Genomic DNA, 20306 nt, shown 5'->3' on the forward strand with positions numbered 1-20306 from the left:
GGCTTGTCTGCTTGTTGTTCAATCACTTGAGGCCTGGAGAACGAAGCGAGTGGACAGGACTCTTCAGCTAATCGACATAATCAGCGGTGCTGAAAAGCACTAAAAAGCAGCAGACGCTGCAGCCTTCCGGGACTGGACGTTTGACACCTCTGGTTTTAAGGACTGAAAACCAGCCAGGCTGCAGAGAGGTCAGCCTGGGACACTTCTGTGTGTTGGCCTCTGAAATGTTTACAGTTGGGATTTGTTCATTTTGTGTGTTCGTGTGCTGGGTCCTTCTTTCATGCTGATGTTAACAGGTCATTGAAATTACAATTTTTTAAATCACCCCACCCTGCCTTTTTTCATATAGGCTTCTACCCAGGGGGGATCAGGCCTTGTTGTTATTATTAATTTCACACTGGGTGCGTGCGTGCGTGCGTGCATGCGCACGAGCGAGTGTAAATGTAATATTTTTTCTGTCTCCTGAAGTCACGCCATCTTTCGAACGATCGCAGCCTTAATATCGATAGCTATAACTGCGCATGAGTACAGCTTCAGTAGATTCATTAAATAGCCGCCAAAACGGCCAAACAACATGGGACTATTTTCACAATAAGAGAAGCTGGAGCTTGCGTTGATTGCAGGTTAGCCTAAATGCACCTGGGCGACACGATTCCGCAGAAACGCGGGAGGGAACTCTGCAGGCGCGTGCGTGAGGTGTGCCAAACGACTCCCTCAAATCAGCCATTAAATGTCGGCTACAGCTTGTACTTTATATGTACAAAAGGCAAGTGTTGCACACTATACCCTACTGAGCTGCGTATGAAAAGTAACCCCTTCACGTAAACTTTGTTGAAGCATATGATCAGTGTTTCAAACGGGTCAGATCAATTACAAATTCATCTCTACTGCCTGACTCTTGTTCGGCGATATTCCGGAATCAGAACTGAGTAGCCTATAGCTAACTATTTAGCCAGGGTACAATTAACAGCTCATCTGGAAAACATTTTGCTTCGGTGTCAGTTGAGGCACCAAATGCCAAGTGGAAAGTCACGAATGAGGATACAGGTGGCAAATCGTTATTGCGGCGAGACCTAATCCCAGTCTGTGAAAAAAGCCACTTCAATCATTTAAACGTTTATCCCTGCTGTTTCGAACGCTCCTGTTGCGTGATTTTACTGCAAACGCTGTGTAACCCACGACAAGAGATTAAAATAACTGGCAGCAGAGCAGTCCCGTGGTGTGCGGGAATCGCTGTTCAAAGGTTGTGTTGTCTGACCGCGCTCACGATAACCAAATTTGTCGAAAATTGCGAATATACTCCTGCTGTCATGATGTCAATTTAAATTTCATTCAAATATTGGATTTTTCTTATGTTGTTGGAGGAGGGGGGCTTTTGCGTTTTTATAAATCCGTTTGTAAAGTGAGATTATGTTTTTTCTTGCTTCCAACGGTGAAAAAGGTAGCCTATATTTATGTTACAATAACCGATTTAATGAATCGAAACTGCCAGCTCAGCAACTAACAACTCGATCAATGTGTGTGATCAGTCATCACAACAGGCATATCACTTGTTGGGTCGATCTATTTCTCAGAATACTCTGGTCTACGTTAGCCCTACCTCCGGTTGACGAGCGCATATAGCCGCAGAGAACACACCGTTACTTCTCTTTTGTTGATTTACTTTTTTCGTTGTTTTATTGAATTTTTTTTGATGTGACTGAATGCGTTTTTCCAGATAACTGATGATGGTGGGATGAATAACCCACCATTGATACTAATAATACAAAAGAAAAATCAAAATGTGTGTATATGTTTTAAAAAACTTCAGGCAATGGAAATGTACAAAAGGCTGTGTTGGGAATTAAAAGGGATTTATTGACAGTGCAATGGTGCTTTGTTTTAAGTTCAGCGAAACTTTTCAAGACCGTCTTTGTCTGAGGACACAACCAGTCAAGCAAATAGTGCATCTTACATTCTCGGCTAAAACACTATTACATTTATTATAAATATACGTGTTCGCAAAATATAATTTCACAGGATCTGTCAGATCACAAGAACGAAGCACAGGAAAATGAGCTAATGAAAATTACGAGGTCACCTCCAATTTTACATACCAACACTGACCCCTGGTGGTACTGTTGGAAATGGCAGACTGACCTTCACTCAGTTCTTCTGTGTCCCTAAAAGAAAGTCTCGCCTCTCCGGCGCCCTCTCGTGGCCTTTGTGTGCTACAGCACCTTCCCGGGGTTCATCAAGTTTTTGGGGTCCAGAGCAGCTTTGAGACCTTGCATAACCTCCATGGCAAGGGGACCCAGCTCTTCCCTGAGCAGGGCACGCTTCCCCAAACCTACCCCATGCTCCCCTGTACACGTCCCATCCAGAGCCAAGGCTCTCCTGAGACGAAGAGGGGGGAACAGAGAGAGAGAACCAGAGAGGCTATTTTTATGACTCTGCTCATTAACAAATGATTTGTTCAGACAAATGAACTAAAGCTTTAATCACTGACTCGTTTTATATGAAAGATGGTTGTTCTTTTTAATGTGACATTTGAACCTTTTTAAATATGTAATGCAGCCTCTTGTTGTCAGGGGGGGAAAGCAAGTAGCCAAAAACCGTCAACGTCCAGATCGTTAAATCTGCCGGCAAAGCCTTGGTTGCCATCACAAAATGGAGGAACACCAGCCCCTGAAGGGCAGTATATGTGGACCTCTTGGTTAAAAAAGTCAGGTGGAGAATTGCAAACTGAGCTTTTCCTATGAGGGTAGTCTACAGGATCGCCTGCAATCATCCTTTCACAGCGGTCAACTGAAGAGGCGATGGGAAAACCTCCGGCGGGATCTGACTCGACAAGACCGGCACCACACAACTACAGGCCAATGACTCCAGGTTGTAGTTCAATGCCGCTGAGAGCATCAAAAAGAAGAGCACTTTCTGACTCATAAAATGGCCGACCAGGTTACATGATGGTGGAGGCCAGGGGGCTCAGAAGCAGTCCTGAAGCTTGTACTAGATCCCACAGAATTTTTCTATTAATATCAATATTTAATGAATGGCTTTCAAAGTTTCCAAATTAATCTACTGATTAATTCAACTGAATGGACAAAATGAACCAGCTATTTAAAAAGTTGGTTGACAGCCCTAGTCATTTTACTTTCAATGTTTTCTTTTTCATTTTATTCTCTTTTTAAACCAATATTCTGTAATGTCCAGAGAGGCCTGACTCGTCACAGTAGCGTTTTGTATCTGTCTGAATGGGTGTGAACGAGCGTGCGCTCTCTTCTGAACCTGAGAGAGGGCGTAAGATGAAGTTTCTGTTTTTAGGGTTCAGCCTTCATGTATTTTTCCCCACTGAACTCAGTTTATACAGGGAGAAAGAGAAGACAGAGGGAGAGAGAGAGAACGGGGGGAGCTCAAAGGGGAAGTAGGAAGAGAGGAAGCTGATCACGAGAAAGAGAAAGAGGAAATGGGGGATTGGGAGAGGTGAAAGGAAAGCTGAGGGAGAGAAACAGGTAGAAGGGAGAGTGAGAGGGGGAGAGAGAGACTGTGAGTGTGTGAGAGGGAGAGAGAGAGAGAGAGAGAGAGAGAGAGACTGTGAGTGTGTGAGAGGGAGAGAGAGAGAGAGAGACTGAGTGTGTGAGAGGGAGAGTGAGAGGGGGAGAGAGAGACTGAGTGTGTGAGAGGGAGAGAGAGAGAGAGAGAGAGAGACTGAGTGTGTGAGAGGGAGAGTGAGAGGGGGAGAGAGAGACTGAGTGTGTGAGAGGGAGAGAGAGAGAGAGAGAGAGAGAGAGACTGAGTGTGTGAGAGGGAGAGAGAGAGAGAGAGAGAGAGACTGAGTGTGTGAGAGGGAGAGAGAGAGAGAGAGAGAGACTGAGTGTGTGAGAGGGAGAGAGAGAGAGAGAGAGAGAGAGAGTGAGTGTGTGAGAGGGAGAGAGAGAGAGAGAGAGAGAGAGAGAGAGAGAGAGAGACTGAGTGTGTGAGAGGGAGAGAGAGAGAGAGAGAGAGACTGAGTGTGTGAGAGGGAGAGAGAGAGAGAGAGAGAGACTGAGTGTGTGAGAGGGAGAGAGAGAGAGAGAGAGAGAGGGAGAGAGAGAGAGAGATGCACCTGGCCAGTCTCTCTGTGAAGTGGTGGACTCTCTTCACCTCTTCTGGATCGTGGGGGTCCAAGACCATCAAGCAGTGGAAGTTCCCGTCCCCGACGTGGCCTGCGATCGGACCTGTGCGCGGACAGGAAGTACGCAGGAAACAGACAGGAAGTGCACCTCACACCTCAGGTAACTGCCTACATACTCACACAAGTTTAAGTGGCAATTTGTTCCTGATGACTTTCTCGTTGAATGTTTCCATGGCGTTGTGATGTGCATTCACAGTACGCTGTGCCCTGTTTCACACACTGTGCTGTTGCTAGGCGACCCTGGAGCTGTTCAACTCAGGTGTGTTAGGGTTACCCGAACAGAGCTGGGTTTATGGTTAAGATCTGGTACTGGGGAATTGTTTACTAGCGAGTTTGAGATTACCACATGTTGCTGTTACCGGAGCAATGTTCGGGTTACCCGAGCAGTGTTGGGGTCTCCCTGAGTGATGGTAGGGCTCCCAGATCATTGTTGGGGTTACCAATGTGTTGGGGCATACCTGAGAGGTTCTGAGGTAATTTTAGAGGTGTTGGGGTGATTTGAGAGGTGTTTGGGTTACCTGAGCGATCTTGGGGTGATTTGAGAGGTGTTCGGGTTACCTGTGAGGTGGTTCTCGGTCAGGTCCTTCTTGGTCTCCACGATGATCTGGGGTAGATGCGAGATGGGGACACAGACGTCCGTGGCATACGCCTGTAGGGTCACCATGGCAACAGTACATCACAGATACTACGCCAACACATCACGGACATGCAAAAAAGGTCACATGTATGAGAGATGCGTTTGCTGATCTCATTTACTACAAATATGATTAATGATCAATGACTATAAGAGAAGAGATCATTGGTTATTGATCGGTAGTGTGAGCCCAAGGTAATTGCTTGAGAACTGGAGCCTGAGCGGTGTGGTTTTTGAGCATTGCAGCCTGCTGATTGGACACGGAGCAGTGTGGTTTTTCAGCATTGCAGCTTGCTGATAGGACACTGAGGGTGTGGTTTTTGAGCGTTGCAGCCTGCTGATAGGACACTCAGGGGTGTGGTCATTGAGGGGTGTGGTTATTGAGCATTGCAGCCTGCTGATTGGACACTGAGGGGTGTGGTTATTGAGCATTGCAGCCTGCTGATTGGACACTTTGGGGTGTGGTTTTTGAGCGTTGCAGCCTGCTGATAGGACACTCAGGGGTGTGGTCATTGAGGGGTGTGGTTATTGAGCATTGCAGCCTGCTGATTGGACACTGAGGGGTGTGGTTATTGAGCATTGCAGCCTGCTGATTGGACACTGAGGGGTGTGGTTATTGAGCGTTGCAGCCTGCTGATAGGACACTCAGGGGTGTGGTCATTGAGGGGTGTGGTTATTGAGCATTGCAGCCTGCTGATTGGACACTGAGGGGTGTGGTTATTGAGCGTTGCAGCCTGCTGATTGGACACTGAGGGGTGTGGTTATTGAGCGTTGCAGCCTGCTGATTGGACACTGAGGGGTGTGGTTATTGAGCATTGCAGCCTGCTGATTGGACACTGAGGGGTGTGGTTATTGAGGGGTGTGGTTATTGAGCATTGCAGCCTGCTGATTGGACACTGAGGGGTGTGGTCATTGAGGGGTGTGGTTATTGAGCATTGCAGCCTGCTGATTGGACACTGAGGGGTGTGGTCATTGAGCGTTGCAGCCTGCTGATTGGACACTGAGGGGTGTGGTTATTGAGCATTGCAGCCTGCTGATTGGACACTGAGGGGTGTGGTTATTGAGGGGTGTGGTTATTGAGCATTGCAGCCTGCTGATTGGACACTGAGGGGTGTGGTCATTGAGGGGTGTGGTTATTGAGCATTGCAGCCTGCTGATTGGACACTGAGGGGTGTGGTCATTGAGCAGCGCTCACCCTGCAGCCGGGTCTGAGTGCCAGGGCGGCGTACCAGGCATCGTGCCGCGCCTTCCACAGCCGCGCCCGCGTCTCCGTGTCCCGCGCCCAGCTGAAGTCCGACCCGCCGTTCCCCTGAGTGATCTCCTCTACACACACCCAGCAGGGGCATGAGAGCGCTTATATACACACACACACACACGCACACACACACATGCTTATACACATACACACATACACACACACGCACACACACACACACACACGCTTATACACACACACACACACACACACACATACACACACGCACACACACACACACACGCTTATATATACACACACACACACACACACACACACACACGCTTATATATACACACACACACACACACGCGCTTATACACATACACACACACACACATGCACATGCTTATACACACACACACACACTTATACACACACGCATATACACACACACACACACATGCTTATACACACACACGCACGTACACATGCTTATACACACACCCTCTCTCTGAGTCTCTCTGACCTGTGATGGACACCTGCTCCTCCAGGCCCCTCTCGGTGCCATGGAACTCCAGGAAGAGCGTGGGACTGACGGGGTAGGACAGAGCGCTGTAGCGGTTACAGGCGTCAATCATCACGTCGTCAAGGAACTCTGCAGCAGAGGGGGCAGAGCGTTACCACGGCGATCCTGCCTTTAAAGGCGTGAGCTCTTCAGAGAACAGTCTGTGAGAGACAGTGTCAATATTTCTCACTTTACTTCAATCAGAGCCCAGTGGGCACAGAAAGCTACACGCACACTAATAATTATACTTCAAACACTCCTTTATGAGCTCATAAAAAGTCCATAAATCATAAATAGACCTTTAACATAATTACAGAATGCGCAACTTATCATATTATAGTGTGGACGTGTTCTACTGTTGAAGACTGTGGAAGACCATTAAAGCAACTATTAGGTAAACAGCTTAAACAAGTACTTAAAATCTGTATTTAGGCTTGAAGCGATCAAGAACACATTTTAAAGGGTAAGTAACTACTGTGATTGTCAAATGTAAACAAAAAAATTTAATAATACTATCTACTGAGTTGGAGAGAGTAATGCTTTGCTGTTCTGACCACTGCTCCACACAGCTGCTCTGACCACTGCTCCACACTGCTGCTCTGACCACTTCTCCACACTGCTGCTCTGACCACTGCTCCACACTACTGCTCTGACCACTGCTCCACACAGCTGCTCTGACCACTGCTCCACCCTGCTGCTCTGACCGCTGCTCCACCCTGCTGCTCTGACCGCTGCTCCACCCTGCTGCTCTGACCACTGCTCCACACTGCTGCTCTGACCACTGATCCACATTGCTGCTCTGACCACTGCTCCACACTGCTGCTCTGACCACTGCTCCACACAGCTGCTCTGACCGCTGCTCCACACTACTGCTCTGACCACTGCTCCACCCTGCTGCTCTGACCGCTGCTCCACCCAGCTGCTCTGACCGCTGCTCCACCCAGCCCCCCCTCACCTATGCGTGCGATGGGGATCCCGGCCTGCAGGATGTGGACGGTGCTGTCCACGGCCGCCTGCACGGAGGGGAAGGAGCAGACGGCCGACACCAGCGCCTCGGGCACCCCGTACAGCCTCAGCGTGGCTTTGGTCAGCACCCCCAGCGTGCCCTCCGACCCCACAAACAGGTTGGTCAGGTTGTATCCGGCCGCCGTCTTCCTGATGGGACGGAGTGTAGCACAGTGGGTAAGGAACTGGGCTTGTAACCGAAAGGTTGCAGGTTCGATTCCCGGGTAGGAATCGAATTTGAGCAAGGTACTTAACCGAAATTGCTTCAGTATATATCCAGCTGTATAAATGGATACAATGTAAAAATCCTATGTAAAAGTTGTGTAAGTCGCTCTGGATAAGAGCGTCTGCTAAATGCCTGTAATGTAATGTAATTATGGAGGGAGGAAGACCAGCACACCTCTAAGGAGTTTTAATGTACCATAGATATGCAGTCTCTAAAATACCATAGAAATCGTGGTAGAATGAGCAGAATAGTGAAGGTGTGTCTGTGTATAGGCTGTTAAAGAGGGAGGACCCCAGCTGTGCTGTGTGTGAGTGTAGTAGGGAGGAGATGTCTGTTACCTGGACCGCCGCCCCTTGCCCGCGGTGTGGATTATGGTGCCGTCGGCCAGCACCACCTCCAGGTTGAGCACGTTCTCGCGCATGGTGCCGTACCGCACGGCGTTGGTGCCCGACGCGCTGGTGGCAGCCATGCCGCACAGAGACGCGTCAGCGCCTGGGTCTGCCATCACAACACAACACTCAACACAAAACAGTTACCCAACACAACACTCAACACAAAACAGTTACCCAACACAACACAATTACCCAGCTCAACGCAACACTCAATACAAAACACAATTACCCAACACAACACTCAATACAAAACAGTTATCCAACACAACACAATTACCCAGCTCAACACAACTCTCAATACAAAACACAATTACCCAACACAACACTCAACACAAAACAGTTACCCAACACAACACAATTACCCAGCTCAACACAACACTCAATACAAAACACAATTACCCAACACAACACTCAACACAAAACAGTTACCCAACACAACACAATTACCCAGCTCAACACAACTCTCAATACAAAACAGTTACCCAACACAACACATTTACACAACTCAGCACAAAACACAATTCCCCAATGCAACACTCAATACAAAACACAATTACCCAACACAAAACTCAACACAAAACAGTTACCCAACACAACACAATTACCCAGCTCAACGCAACACTCAACACAAAACAGTTACCCAACACAACACAATTACCCAGCTCAACGCAACACTCAACACAAAACAGTTACCCAACACAACACAATTACCCAGCTCAACGCAACACTCAATACAAAACAGTTACCCAACACAACACAATTACCCAGCTCAACGCAACACTCAATACAAAACAGTTACCCAACACAACACAATTACCCAGCTCACCGCAACACTCAATACAAAACACAGTTACCCAACACAACACTCAATACAAAACAGTTACCCAACACAACGCATTTACACAAAAACACAAAACACAATTACCCAACACAAAACTCAACACAAAACACAATTACACAACTGAGCACTCAACACAAAACACAATTACCCAACACAACAGTCAGAACAATTACCCAACACAACACTTGACACAAAACACATTTACCCAAAACAACACTCAACATAAGATAGAATTAAAAAACACAGTGCTCAATATAGTTGCACAAGACAGTTACACAACACAACTCCTGAACACATTACAATACAGAATTGCAACACAAAACCGCTCTCAGCACAACTTAGCACTCAAGACAACTATGGAGTTACATAACCTTTAATACTAAGAGTGAAATAACGCTCAACACCCACCAGATGTGCACACCACAGAGACCTGTATAGAACACAGTACTACCAACACTGTAACAGTGTTTGATGGGTCTAAGACTTCATTCAAAAAAGCATTGGATTTTTTTCCCATTTCTTTCAGTTCTGAAGTCAACACTTTTTGTAACTACAACACCACCTTCCTCTTTTTCCTGCCAAGATGATGTTCTTCAGGGATACTTCTGAGGCAACACAATGTTCTAATTTCACACTAGATCCTATGTCTCCCTGTCATGAATCCAAAGATTACGATTTTGATTATTTCGTCTGCATGTAAGGAGTCTGCCTCGTTCTAGCATCACGTGGATGGTGTTGAACCGTGTAGAATTATTGCTGTCTGTGATACTGTTGAATTCAGCTGAGTGCAGTGCGGCAGTGTAGCATAATGGGTAAGGAGCTAGTCTTGTAAGCTACAGGTCACAGGTTCGATTCCCAGGTAGGACACTGCCGTTATACCCAAGGTACTTAACCTGCATAGCTTCAGTATATATACAGTACTACTGTATAAAAGGATGCGAAGCAAATGCTATGCAAGAAGTTACGTAAGTCGCTCTGGATAAGATGCCAGTAATGTAATGTAATTCATGTTCTTAAAAGCCATTAGTGGAGGACACTGAAGAGAAATCCTTCCTTTGATCAGACAGGCTGGATCCTCCGCCTTCGAGAGCAGGAGTCGAAATGAAGGGTGGGGGCAGATCGTTTCTCCTGGTGCGTATTTTGCATCCTGTATTGTCTGAATCCCGCACGAAAGCAGTGAGTCAGATTTTGACGCCTCAGGTGACGAAGCGCTCCATCTGTTTGTCTCTTCCGCATGACTCATTAGAAGATTCACTCGAACAGTCGGACTTTTTTTTTTTTTTTAACCAAATCAAAATAAGAAACTGTGCGGCTATGGGGACACAGTTGTGTCACCCGGTCCCGCACAACAGGACCAGTGCAGCTGAAAGTTTGACACTCCTCTTGCCTGAAGCCACACCTCTTGTCTGAGGCCACGCCTCCCACCAGAGGCCCAGCGACCAGTTATCCAAATCACAGGCTGCAGTGCTACAGAGTCAGCGCCAATCGGAGGACAGGCGTTTTGCTCACTGGCGACAGCAGGTGACCTATGGGAGCCCGGTGCCTCACTGTGAGGAGCTAACGCCGTGCTAACGCTCAGAACGCTGGCTAATATAAGAGGTCAGCAGTGTCATATGGCGGTCAGAGAACTGGACTTGTAACCCATAGGCTGCAAGTGTGATTCCAAGCTCTGTGTCTGAATATCCAAATTGTACAGTAAGTTTGTAAAATAGCGAAGGTACAAAATGATTAACAGCCAAAATGTAAATAATTGTCTTATTTAAAGCGGAAACACCATAATACATTTTACATTTGTTAGATGTACAGCCTGCTACCCGATGCTCAGCGTATTATTACCGTTATTTATACAGTAAAGTTCTGGCAACCCAGTTGCCAGTATCTTACCAGAAAATTAACCTTTTTTTTTTTTTTTACAGTGTACCCTTAAGGAAGGTAAACCCGCACTGCTTCAGTAAATATCCAGCTGTATAAACGGACACTAAAAAGTAAGTAGCTCCGGAGAAGAGTGTCCGCTAAATGGCTGTAATGGACCGTTCCCACAGGCTGTGGTTCAAAGCGGTCAGCCTTTTGTCAGAGGCGGAGAGGTAGTTGTTCAGGGGGGCGTGTCCAACTGTTGTGACAAAAAACAACAGTGCTGGAGAGAACTGAAGCCCACGTGGCTGAGTGCTGTCACAGGGAGCCAACACTGAAAGAAATCCAACAGCCAAGAGGTGACAGTGCGAATGAGCGAGGCTTGCGGTTTGTTTCAGAAGCGGCCATGTTCACCCAGGGGGATTTGGGGACGAAGCCAGCAGGAAATGGATTGACAGATCGCCCAGTGATTGGTTCTGAAGCAGAGAGAATATTGCTCTCCCGCGTTAAACCGCTAGTTAGCTCAGGCACCAGTGGGAGTCTGATTAATTAATTTTAATAGAAAGCTGCAGAGGATTTTTAAAAAGTGTCCATAAATATTTGTCCTTACTTGATGGTTGGATCTGATGATGGACAGCTTAAAGTTTCTCGGGCTCAGTCTACAGGGGAGTTTTAGTTTTCTGCTAAAGCTCTCTCAAAGATGAGGGGCCAAACAGAAGGGAAATTAGCCTGTGTTTTTTCTTATTTTATTGAATTGATTTTCATCGTTTGTGGCGTAAGAGTGCAGTTTGGTTTTCAAATGTGTGGCATACGACTGTACCAGTTTCCTCTCTCCGCGAACTGATCGGTGTTCATGGGTGATGATGTCACATGGTTAGAAGCACAAATGAAAACTGCACACGTGGTTTTTGGCCCGAGACCAGGATCCTTGCTGAAGAGAGACCGGACCCAGCGGTCAGGTGACCTGGCACTCACCCACGGGGAACCACAGGCCCGTGTCACGCAGGTAGGCGTTGAGGGCCTTACGGGTCACGCCCGGCTCCACCGTCACGTCAAAGTCCTCCTGGTGGAGGTCCAGGACGCTGTCCATCTTCCTCAGGCTGAAACACACCCCACCCTGACGCGTGCACGCAAACACACACGCGCGCACAAACATGCGTGCACCCGCACGTGCTGTTAGATTACCCACTCGAGTCTCAAACACTCCAGCACATCGACCACATCTGCTGCCCAGATAGTTTTGGTCAACTTATTATAAGGACAATGCAGGTTATACGCTTAGGCGACAGTGTATCGTCACTGATCAGCACAGTAATCAATTACAGAATAGTAGCCAGGAGTGAGTTATAAAATAACTATTCCAAACAAGGAGACTTGATTAACAATACAGTACAATTTCTTGGCTAGGCCAGACACTGGTCAAGTCACATTATTGTGAATATACACTTCTGTTTCCTGCCTCAGAAAACAATGTATGATAAAGGTATTTAAACACATTCAGTCCTGAGAAAAGGGTTCAGTTTAACTCTGCTGAATCCAGAATACGTTTCATGTATTTCTGACAACTGCCGTTCCTGTAAATAAGCATCATTTTTCATCAAGTTCGAGAGACCTTCCTTTTTTCTTCTTACGATGCCCAATCAGACACAGGTGCGCACATGCACATACACATACACAAGCAAGCACACATACACAAATGGGCACACGCAAACATGGATGCACACACACACAAGCAAGAACACATAAACATACAGACACATGCAAACATGTATGCACACACACTCACGCAAGCACACATACACACACAGACACATAAAAACATGTATGCACACACACATGCAAGCACACATACACACAGGCAGACACACAAAAAAAACCCATCCTTGATTTTGGGGAGTTGTCTTAGCTGCACTGCACAGCCTGAGAATGACAGTGTCCCTTGTAGCTCCCCCAATATAGCAAAAACAACTAAAGTACCACTAGATGGCAGGTACACTAAAAAGAGACATCTTCTCCCTGAACAGTATTGCACAGAAACTGAAATTCATAGACAGCATTCTGTTCTCCCTCTCTCTCTGGTATGCGTCTCAGCACAGACAGAAAGACCAGAGACAGACAGACGAGTGTCCTCCATCGCTCTCTCACCTTCGTGGCGCCCACACCCCCCTCAAGGCCCGTGCCAGTGCCAAAGGGGATGATGGGAAGGCGGTGGTGGTGGCAGATCTTGGCGAGGGCGCTGACCTCCTCGACGCTGCGCGGCCACACCACCACGTCTGGCGGCTGGCAGCTGCCCGCGCCCACCGTACCCGTTACCACGCCAACCGTGACCCCCCAGGCGCAAACCATCAACGAGAACAATCACCAAAACAAGAAGGGCCATCGGTTAGAGCCCCACACTAACAGTGCTCACCAAACTGCCATAGCGCTCACTAAACCCTTGTGTTATATTTACTCATTAGCACCTGTGAAACGGTTAGCCTGGGACTAACAGGTTTTAAAGCAATACAGAAATAAAAAGTACTGAAAATACACTATATATATTATCTTTATGTCAATTCCAAACAATATATATGGGCAATGGTTGCTGTTTACCTGTTCTAGATCACATTTAACATTTAAATCTACTGTATTAAATACAGGTTAAATAAAATGTTGATGTATTCATTACCTGAAGGCACACCACACTCCTGAAGCGATATTAACACTGCATAATCTAAAACTATGACCCACACCAGCATAAAAACATAAGAACACCAGATATCTGGTGTATAAGAGGAGGGGTTGAGGGACAGGTGACCTCACCTGTGCACAGACTCGTCTTTCCCGTGCTGCTCCCTGACCGCGGCACCCAACGAAACGCCATCGTCTCCCACCACCGCACGGAAGGCCGACACCACCCGCTCAAGAGAGCCCTGCAGGACGAACGCAGGATTGCATGTAAATTATTCTCTGGGCTTGGACCACTGATGGGCACTCTCTCTCTCTACGACTGGTAGCCCAGAACTGGAAATGGAATAGAATTGAATTTATTTAATTGTCCACCGCTGTAGGAATTTAGCTTTAGCTTATCTTCGTACATTACATGGCAAAGGTAAGTAGGCCTGCTAATAAGCGTTCTGCACACCAGCAACATTCACATAGTAAAAACAATGCACCAGTTTACCGTGCAGTGAATGGTGAACCTGGCAACCTGCCCCTTGACTAAATACAAAAGTGCACAATCAAAACAGATACTGTATCTCTAACATTAAAATAAGGTTCGGTGAGTCTCATTTGTAAACTGGTGAGCGCGAGTAATAGGCAGCCTGCGATTTGTCACAGCACGCATTGTCCGCAGCGAAATTAAAAATTAGTCTTAACCAGAGACTGTAAAAAATAGGTCCTAACACAGCCACCGTTTCATAGCTCTTATGAAATGCTCAAGGGAAAGAACGCACGCAGCAGTCGGAAACCCGCTTGTCACCGGACTCACTATTACAGAAAATAGCACACGGTGGATTAATGAAACGACAATAGTCTTACTTATTCTGGAGTAGACTGTTTTTAGCCCTGCATGTCAATGCTGTGCACAGACACGCAGGAAAAGAAATGACATTGAACGAAACCAAGGATGTTCTCTCACGCGTACTCTTTCCGCGTAGCTTCTCTTGTCAATACTGCTCTGGAGGGCAGCCACGGTACGGGGCAGGGTACACAAACACCGCATATGCCGGAGCAAAGCGAGGGCCATTTTTTCGCTGCTTTCCCCGCCACCAAGCAGTCCAGGAAAGTTTTGGCATGGAACTGGGGTTTGGCTAAATTGTGTTCAGAGTTCAAATGAGCTTCCGGGGTGAGCTTGAACGACGCTTTCCCGGTGTAAGAGGTAAATCATAGTCGCGTCAGAATTATGATTTATATTTATTTTTCATAACCAGAGCCAGTTTTGTTCAACAAAATGTAAATCTCATCGTCATATCGGACAGGGTAAATCTGTTCGACACCATATGGCACGCCGCCAACGCCGCAGGCTACCGTAAATTATGTAATACTGGCGTATTAGAGGAATTTGGAATGGGAAAGAACTGGGTGTCTTAATTTTATGAAAGCATAGACTATATAGTGTACTGTATGTTATGTCCATGTATGATGAATTCAAACCTGGACATTATTTCTAAGAGAAGCTCTTTGTTACGCAGATGTATACATTTTCATATCGCTTATCTTAACCCATTTTCATTGTTTTGAATGCGAGAGTGTGTTCCTCTTGTAGATATGGTGCATTTGGCAACATTGTGGAACATGTAGGCTAAACATGAACAAGCGTCCAAGCGCCCGGTTCTACGGAGGAGGCTTTCTACCACATCTGTAATTTTTTTTGTCTTGTTTTAGTTTATGATACCCATAACCTTATCAATAAGTTTGATAAGAATACTAACTACTTGTTATCAATAACTTTGAGTGAATTTTCAACTAGCGCCCCAATTATTGGTTGATTATGAATTTGCTTCTCTGTGGTCTTATTCGGCAAACTGTAACCTTACAGTAATGGCATTGTATCTTAGAAGTGTGAATGTCTGCAGATATTAAAATAATAAATGGTTCGGGAACTAAATTTCCTGGGCGAGCTGTTGCTGAATCAGGAATATTTTCTGAAAGTATTTTGTAATTTATAAGATATTAAATTCTGAGATGAAGGAAATAATCATTTCCAAGCATTAATTAGAAAATAACTTCCTTCAAAAGCAGAATATTGCAGTCAACAGGTGATTATCTGTAATGTACACTAGGGGGCGGGTTTACGCCATGGAAGCTTTGTGCCGCCTCGGTCATGTTTTGCAATGTGTTGGAGTTCAGCAGAGAAAATGAATTCCAGAGTTGTTTTTTTGTAAACAGGATTGACCAGATTGCAGAAACCGCACTGATCCGGGACCACAGAGGAGTCAGCAGGTTCAGTTCTCCTCGAAATGAACGAATTGCTCTGCTCTTATCGAGACGGCATCTGGGATGAACTCCTGATCCACAATCACTGATTACTGATCAGTTGACCTACCTCTGGCCCTTATCCGAACTTGTCGACTTTATTTCCCGAAAACAGATATTATCTGGAGTTAATGTGCTGGAACATTACCAATTTGTATAGCAGCAGCTCACTTTGGCCGTCAGACAAACTGAAGGAAGTTACCGTTGCAATCATAAGATAAGAAAGCACCTTCTTTAGTTTTTATACCCCCCATGTTAGAGGCCATCAACAGAAGCTTTTAAAACAGCTTTAAGCACATTTCTAATAAAATTGCTTTTAAATATGTCATTCTAATCTGTTATGTTATTTTATTGTTATGTTAATTCAGTTAATTTTGAAGGCATTCTCATAGTTTGTTAGTTTGTTTTCAAAATGTATACCCATTTAATATTTAATGATAATATTCCAAATGCCTTTCAACTGAATTCATTTCTAGAGTACTTTTGGCTGTAACTGTGCATATGGAAAATAAATAAAAATGATTACTGTTATGATTATGATGATGATGATGATAATAATAATAATAATCATCATCATCATCATCATCATTATTATTATTATTGTATTAGTAGTAGTAATAGTAGTAGCAATAGTAATAGTAGTAGTAGCAGTAGTAGTAGTCATAGTAGAACTGCTAGTAGTAATATCACATTAATTTACATCCCGTGCCTCTGACCCATCTCATACATCCATCCAGTCTTACATGTGCTGACCTGGTGCTGACCATATGCCCAACATGCTTATCAGAGATTAAATGTTCCCAAACCACAGAGCGTGGCATTGCCTGCTACCTACTGTATCTCTCAGTTATGTAATGATGAACTGCTGCTGTCGTGTGAATGTTCTCGGTTCAGATGTAGGCAGTTTGTCAGGCATGACACAGTAATCCAGGTGCGGTGAGCAAGGAAAACCACAATCCTGAAGGTGTGTGTGGTGCCCAATGCCCTCCCTCCCTCCCTCCCTCCCTCCCTCACGGCCACACCCCTTTCTCAGGCGAAGAAAGCGAGCCGATTGGCTGAAACTGGTTCACTCCCCTGTGATTTACAGTAGGTATTGGAATGACAGCTGGTGTCTGACTGATGTGTGGAGTCCATGACCTCACAGATGAAGTAGTGGTATGGGACACGACTGAACTTGTCCTCTGCCCTAACCCTAACCCTCAACGTGTTACCTGTTCAGGTGGCCGACTCAGGGCCGGTGTCTATGCGGGGTGGGCTGATGTGGTGGAGGGTGGAGTCTCGTACCTGGGGAGATCTGAGTGCCGCTAATCTAGACCGTGTGACACGTTGCGGGACACGCCCGAAATGCCATCCCAGCCACCCCGCGGCGTTGAGCTCCCTGGCCTCTCACCCTGTTTCCTCATTCCCATGATTCCCTGCTGCCGTTCCCTGTAGGGGACGTTCTGTGCCTTCGTCGTCCTGGGTTGGATGCATCTGTCACACGCGTGTGCATCCGGAGGGATGCGTGTGCACAATGTGCTCCACAGACGTGTGCGTCCAAGTCCGTGTATGTTTGAGTGTGTGTGTGTGCGCATTTACCTGTGTGCTTGTGCTCAGTGTATGTTTGAATGCCTATGTACATATTTGTGTGTCTGTGCATTCCTGAGTGTGTACGTGTGTCTCTGCCTGTGTGTGTATGTTTGTGCATTTGGATGTATGTGCGCACTTGCGTGTGCACATGTGTGTATGCGTGTGTCTGCAAATGTGTTTGTGCAGCCTCAGGAAAATGGTTGATTGTTGTTTATTAAATATGTCAAAACATCCGTGTTGTTTTACTACTTATGCTCTGTTATTTTGTAATTATGTGGTTGTACAACAGGGAACACAGAGATCAGAAGGCATCCATAACGCTTTACACAAATATGCGAGGAATGTTTCACTTCATTTCTTCCCTTCCACCCACCTAATTATAGATGGGCCTACTGCCCACAGTTGCATAATAGAAACATACTCTGTGTGTGAAACATACATTTTCATACGAAGCCCTGCCTCTCGCACTTTAAGACACAGCCCGCAGCGGCAGGACGAGATGCTGAGCATTGACGTCAGCGCAAGGGCAGCGCTCGAGACGATTTGAGACGGAGTGAATGCGCGAGCACTGCAGACACGCACATACGCAGGAACGGCGGTCCGGAGCATCCCTCTCTCCTAATCGACAAATCCGGACAAAATCGCCGCTCGACAAAGCGCTTAACTCAACAAAAGTGAACGACGGGGACAGAAAAAGAAAACAGAAAATAGTTTCTGCCCAAAGCGAAGTGTCAAAATAAGAAGGCACAGAAGCAGACAGTGCACGCGTTGTATTTGTTTTCCGAGTGAGGGCGCAGAATACACGCACCACGCGCCGTTTTCTGGTAAGTTGTTAAATATATATATTTATCACTGAATGTTTTTTATCTCCTGAATGTCGATGATTCTGTTTTATACGTATTTGTGTCGGTCTAATTTGTATAATGTTTAGCCAATGTCTTCGCGTGCAGTGGGAGACTCGCAAGCCGCCTGTTCTTTCGCTTATGTCACTGAATGCGTGCAGGGGGACTGCAGTCGCGCAGTCGAAGTTTGTCAATGCGAAACTATTCACGGTAAAGCTGTCTGTCTCCAGGACCAAGATGTGCACTTTCCTCTCGCGTGGCGGGGCTAATTCGTATTCGGGGCTTCAATAATTTTGGAAAGGTTTTCCATTTGTCGCAGCTTAATCCGTGTCTGGCATATCTTATTCTATTGGTGCGAGTTGCGCTTGAACAGTTTTAATTGACGATCCATATTCCCTGTCGAAAGATGCCGTGAAATCTGGAGGTGATTAGGAGAATGAATATCATGGCGCGTACCGTTAATGGTTATTGACAATGCCGATGATGATTATAGCTCTCCTCGGCTGTGCGTTGGTTCCCGTGGTGATCTGTCAATGTGTGATGAGCTGAGTTCACTCACTGCCGGGAAGCATCACCGCGAACCCTCACTTCCTGGCTCTGTAGTGCTGTGGAGAGAGAGAGGGGCTATCTCACTGTGAGTCACCAGGGGTCCTCTACCAAAAGATCATCAGGATCACCCTGCATCGATGCAGAGAGAGGGAGGGAGAGAGAGAGAGAGACCACAGTGCACTGGCATGGGCGGGGGGGTGGGGGGTGGCATTTTTAGATATATGTATACAGTAAAGTGGTCAGTGCTACTTCAACTCTAACAGATACCATTTAGTCCCAACTAGGATCTGTTAGAGTTGAATTAGCACTGTTGGTCTTAAATTAACACTGGACATTTTCCTGTGCACAGACTTTAAGGGGTTTTGCTGTGTCAATAAAATGTTGATGTTGTTACAGTGCAATTTGTAGCTTTATGGAAAGAGGCAGACTGTGGGGAAGTTGAGGGGTTGCAGTACCACGTCACGTGACCAGCATTGTACAGAAATACCCCCAGTTCCTTCTATGAAGCAAAGCTGCAGTTTATGAAACCCTGCACATTTGTGAAGAACTACATATCCCAGCATTCCACAGTGGCGGAATCTCACCCTGATGTCTCATGACCTCCAGGGCAGAACAGAGTGTTTCTTAGACCAAGTTTCCACACACAGGCTGAGTCACGTGGAGAACTGTAGGGCAGAGGCAGTAGAGCAGCTCACACAGGACTGACTGCTCTGAGAACTCGACTACTGTTGTCTTTATGCATCCAAGAAAACGTGGATATGGGCGTGTGTGTGTGTGTGTGTGTGTGTGTATGAGAGAGAGAGAGAGAGGGAGAAGGAGAGACAGTGGAACTTTTGACTCTGACTTTTTGAGAGACATTTGATTCCCCTTTAGTTTAAAGCTTAAAGGAGACAGTTTATTACTCAACATGTCACAAATAATCTCAAAGCACATAAACCCATAGAGGCGCAACAAAAATCACACATAAAAAAAAAAAAAACAGCCCTCCCCAAAAAAATTATATTGAGGGAGAGAGAGAGTGTGTGAGAGAGAGTGTGTGTGTGTGTGTGTGTGTGTGTGTGTGAAAGAATGTATGCATGTATGTGTGAGAGGGAGATGTGTGTGCGTTTGTGTGTGAGAGAGATTTGTGTGTGTGTGTGTGTGTGTGTGAGAGGGAGAGAGAGAGATAAACTCGCAGCTGTGTGTGATGTAAAGTTTCTCCTGTGTGTGTGTGTGTGTGTGTGTGTGTACGAGAGAGAGAGAGAGATAAACTCGCAGCTGTGTGTGATGTAAAGTTTCTCCTGTGTGTGTGTGTATGAGAGAGAGAGAGAGATAAACTCGCAGCTGTGTGTGATGTAAAGTTTCTCCTGTGTGTGTGTGTGTATGAGAGAGAGAGAGAGATAAACTCGCAGCTGTGTGTGATGTAAAGTTTCTCCTGTGTGTGTGTGTGTGAGAGAGAGAGAGAGAGATAAACTCGCAGCTGTGTGTGATGTAAAGTTTCTCCTGTGTGTGTGTGTGTGTGTGTATGAGAGAGAGAGAGAGA

General features: G+C 46.2%; 2 protein-coding genes across 3 annotated transcripts in view; one reads left to right on the forward strand and one right to left on the reverse strand.

Annotated features, from left to right (window-relative positions):
- Nucleotides 1-1832: 1832 nt before the first annotated feature.
- ldhd (lactate dehydrogenase D) lies at nt 1833-14833 on the reverse strand. Of its 2 annotated transcripts, none has more exons than XM_035395854.1 (11): nt 14488-14833; nt 13668-13777; nt 13011-13152; nt 11841-11982; nt 8120-8279; nt 7506-7705; nt 6512-6640; nt 5983-6110; nt 4712-4802; nt 4085-4196; nt 1833-2376 (listed from the first exon to the last, which is right to left on the reverse strand). In XM_035395854.1, exons 1-11 carry the CDS (start codon nt 14593-14595, stop codon nt 2211-2213), a joined length of 1488 nt encoding a protein of 495 aa, XP_035251745.1. In that variant the 5' UTR covers nt 14596-14833; the 3' UTR covers nt 1833-2210. The 2 variants fall into 2 exon arrangements, with proteins under 2 accessions (XP_035251745.1, XP_035251746.1); XM_035395855.1 differs by having other exon boundaries at nt 14494-14832.
- A 2917-nt stretch (nt 14834-17750) lies between these two features.
- The window catches only part of snrkb (SNF related kinase b), a 26019-nt gene continuing 23463 nt past the window's right edge, over nt 17751-20306 (forward strand). The window contains exon 1 of the mRNA XM_035395787.1: nt 17751-18217. The gene's annotated coding sequence lies outside the window, so the exon portion shown is untranslated. The remainder of the gene's footprint in view (nt 18218-20306) is intronic.

This window comes from Anguilla anguilla, chromosome 16 (assembly GCF_013347855.1).
Source record: "Anguilla anguilla isolate fAngAng1 chromosome 16, fAngAng1.pri, whole genome shotgun sequence".
Taxonomy (NCBI): Eukaryota; Metazoa; Chordata; class Actinopteri; order Anguilliformes; family Anguillidae; genus Anguilla; species Anguilla anguilla.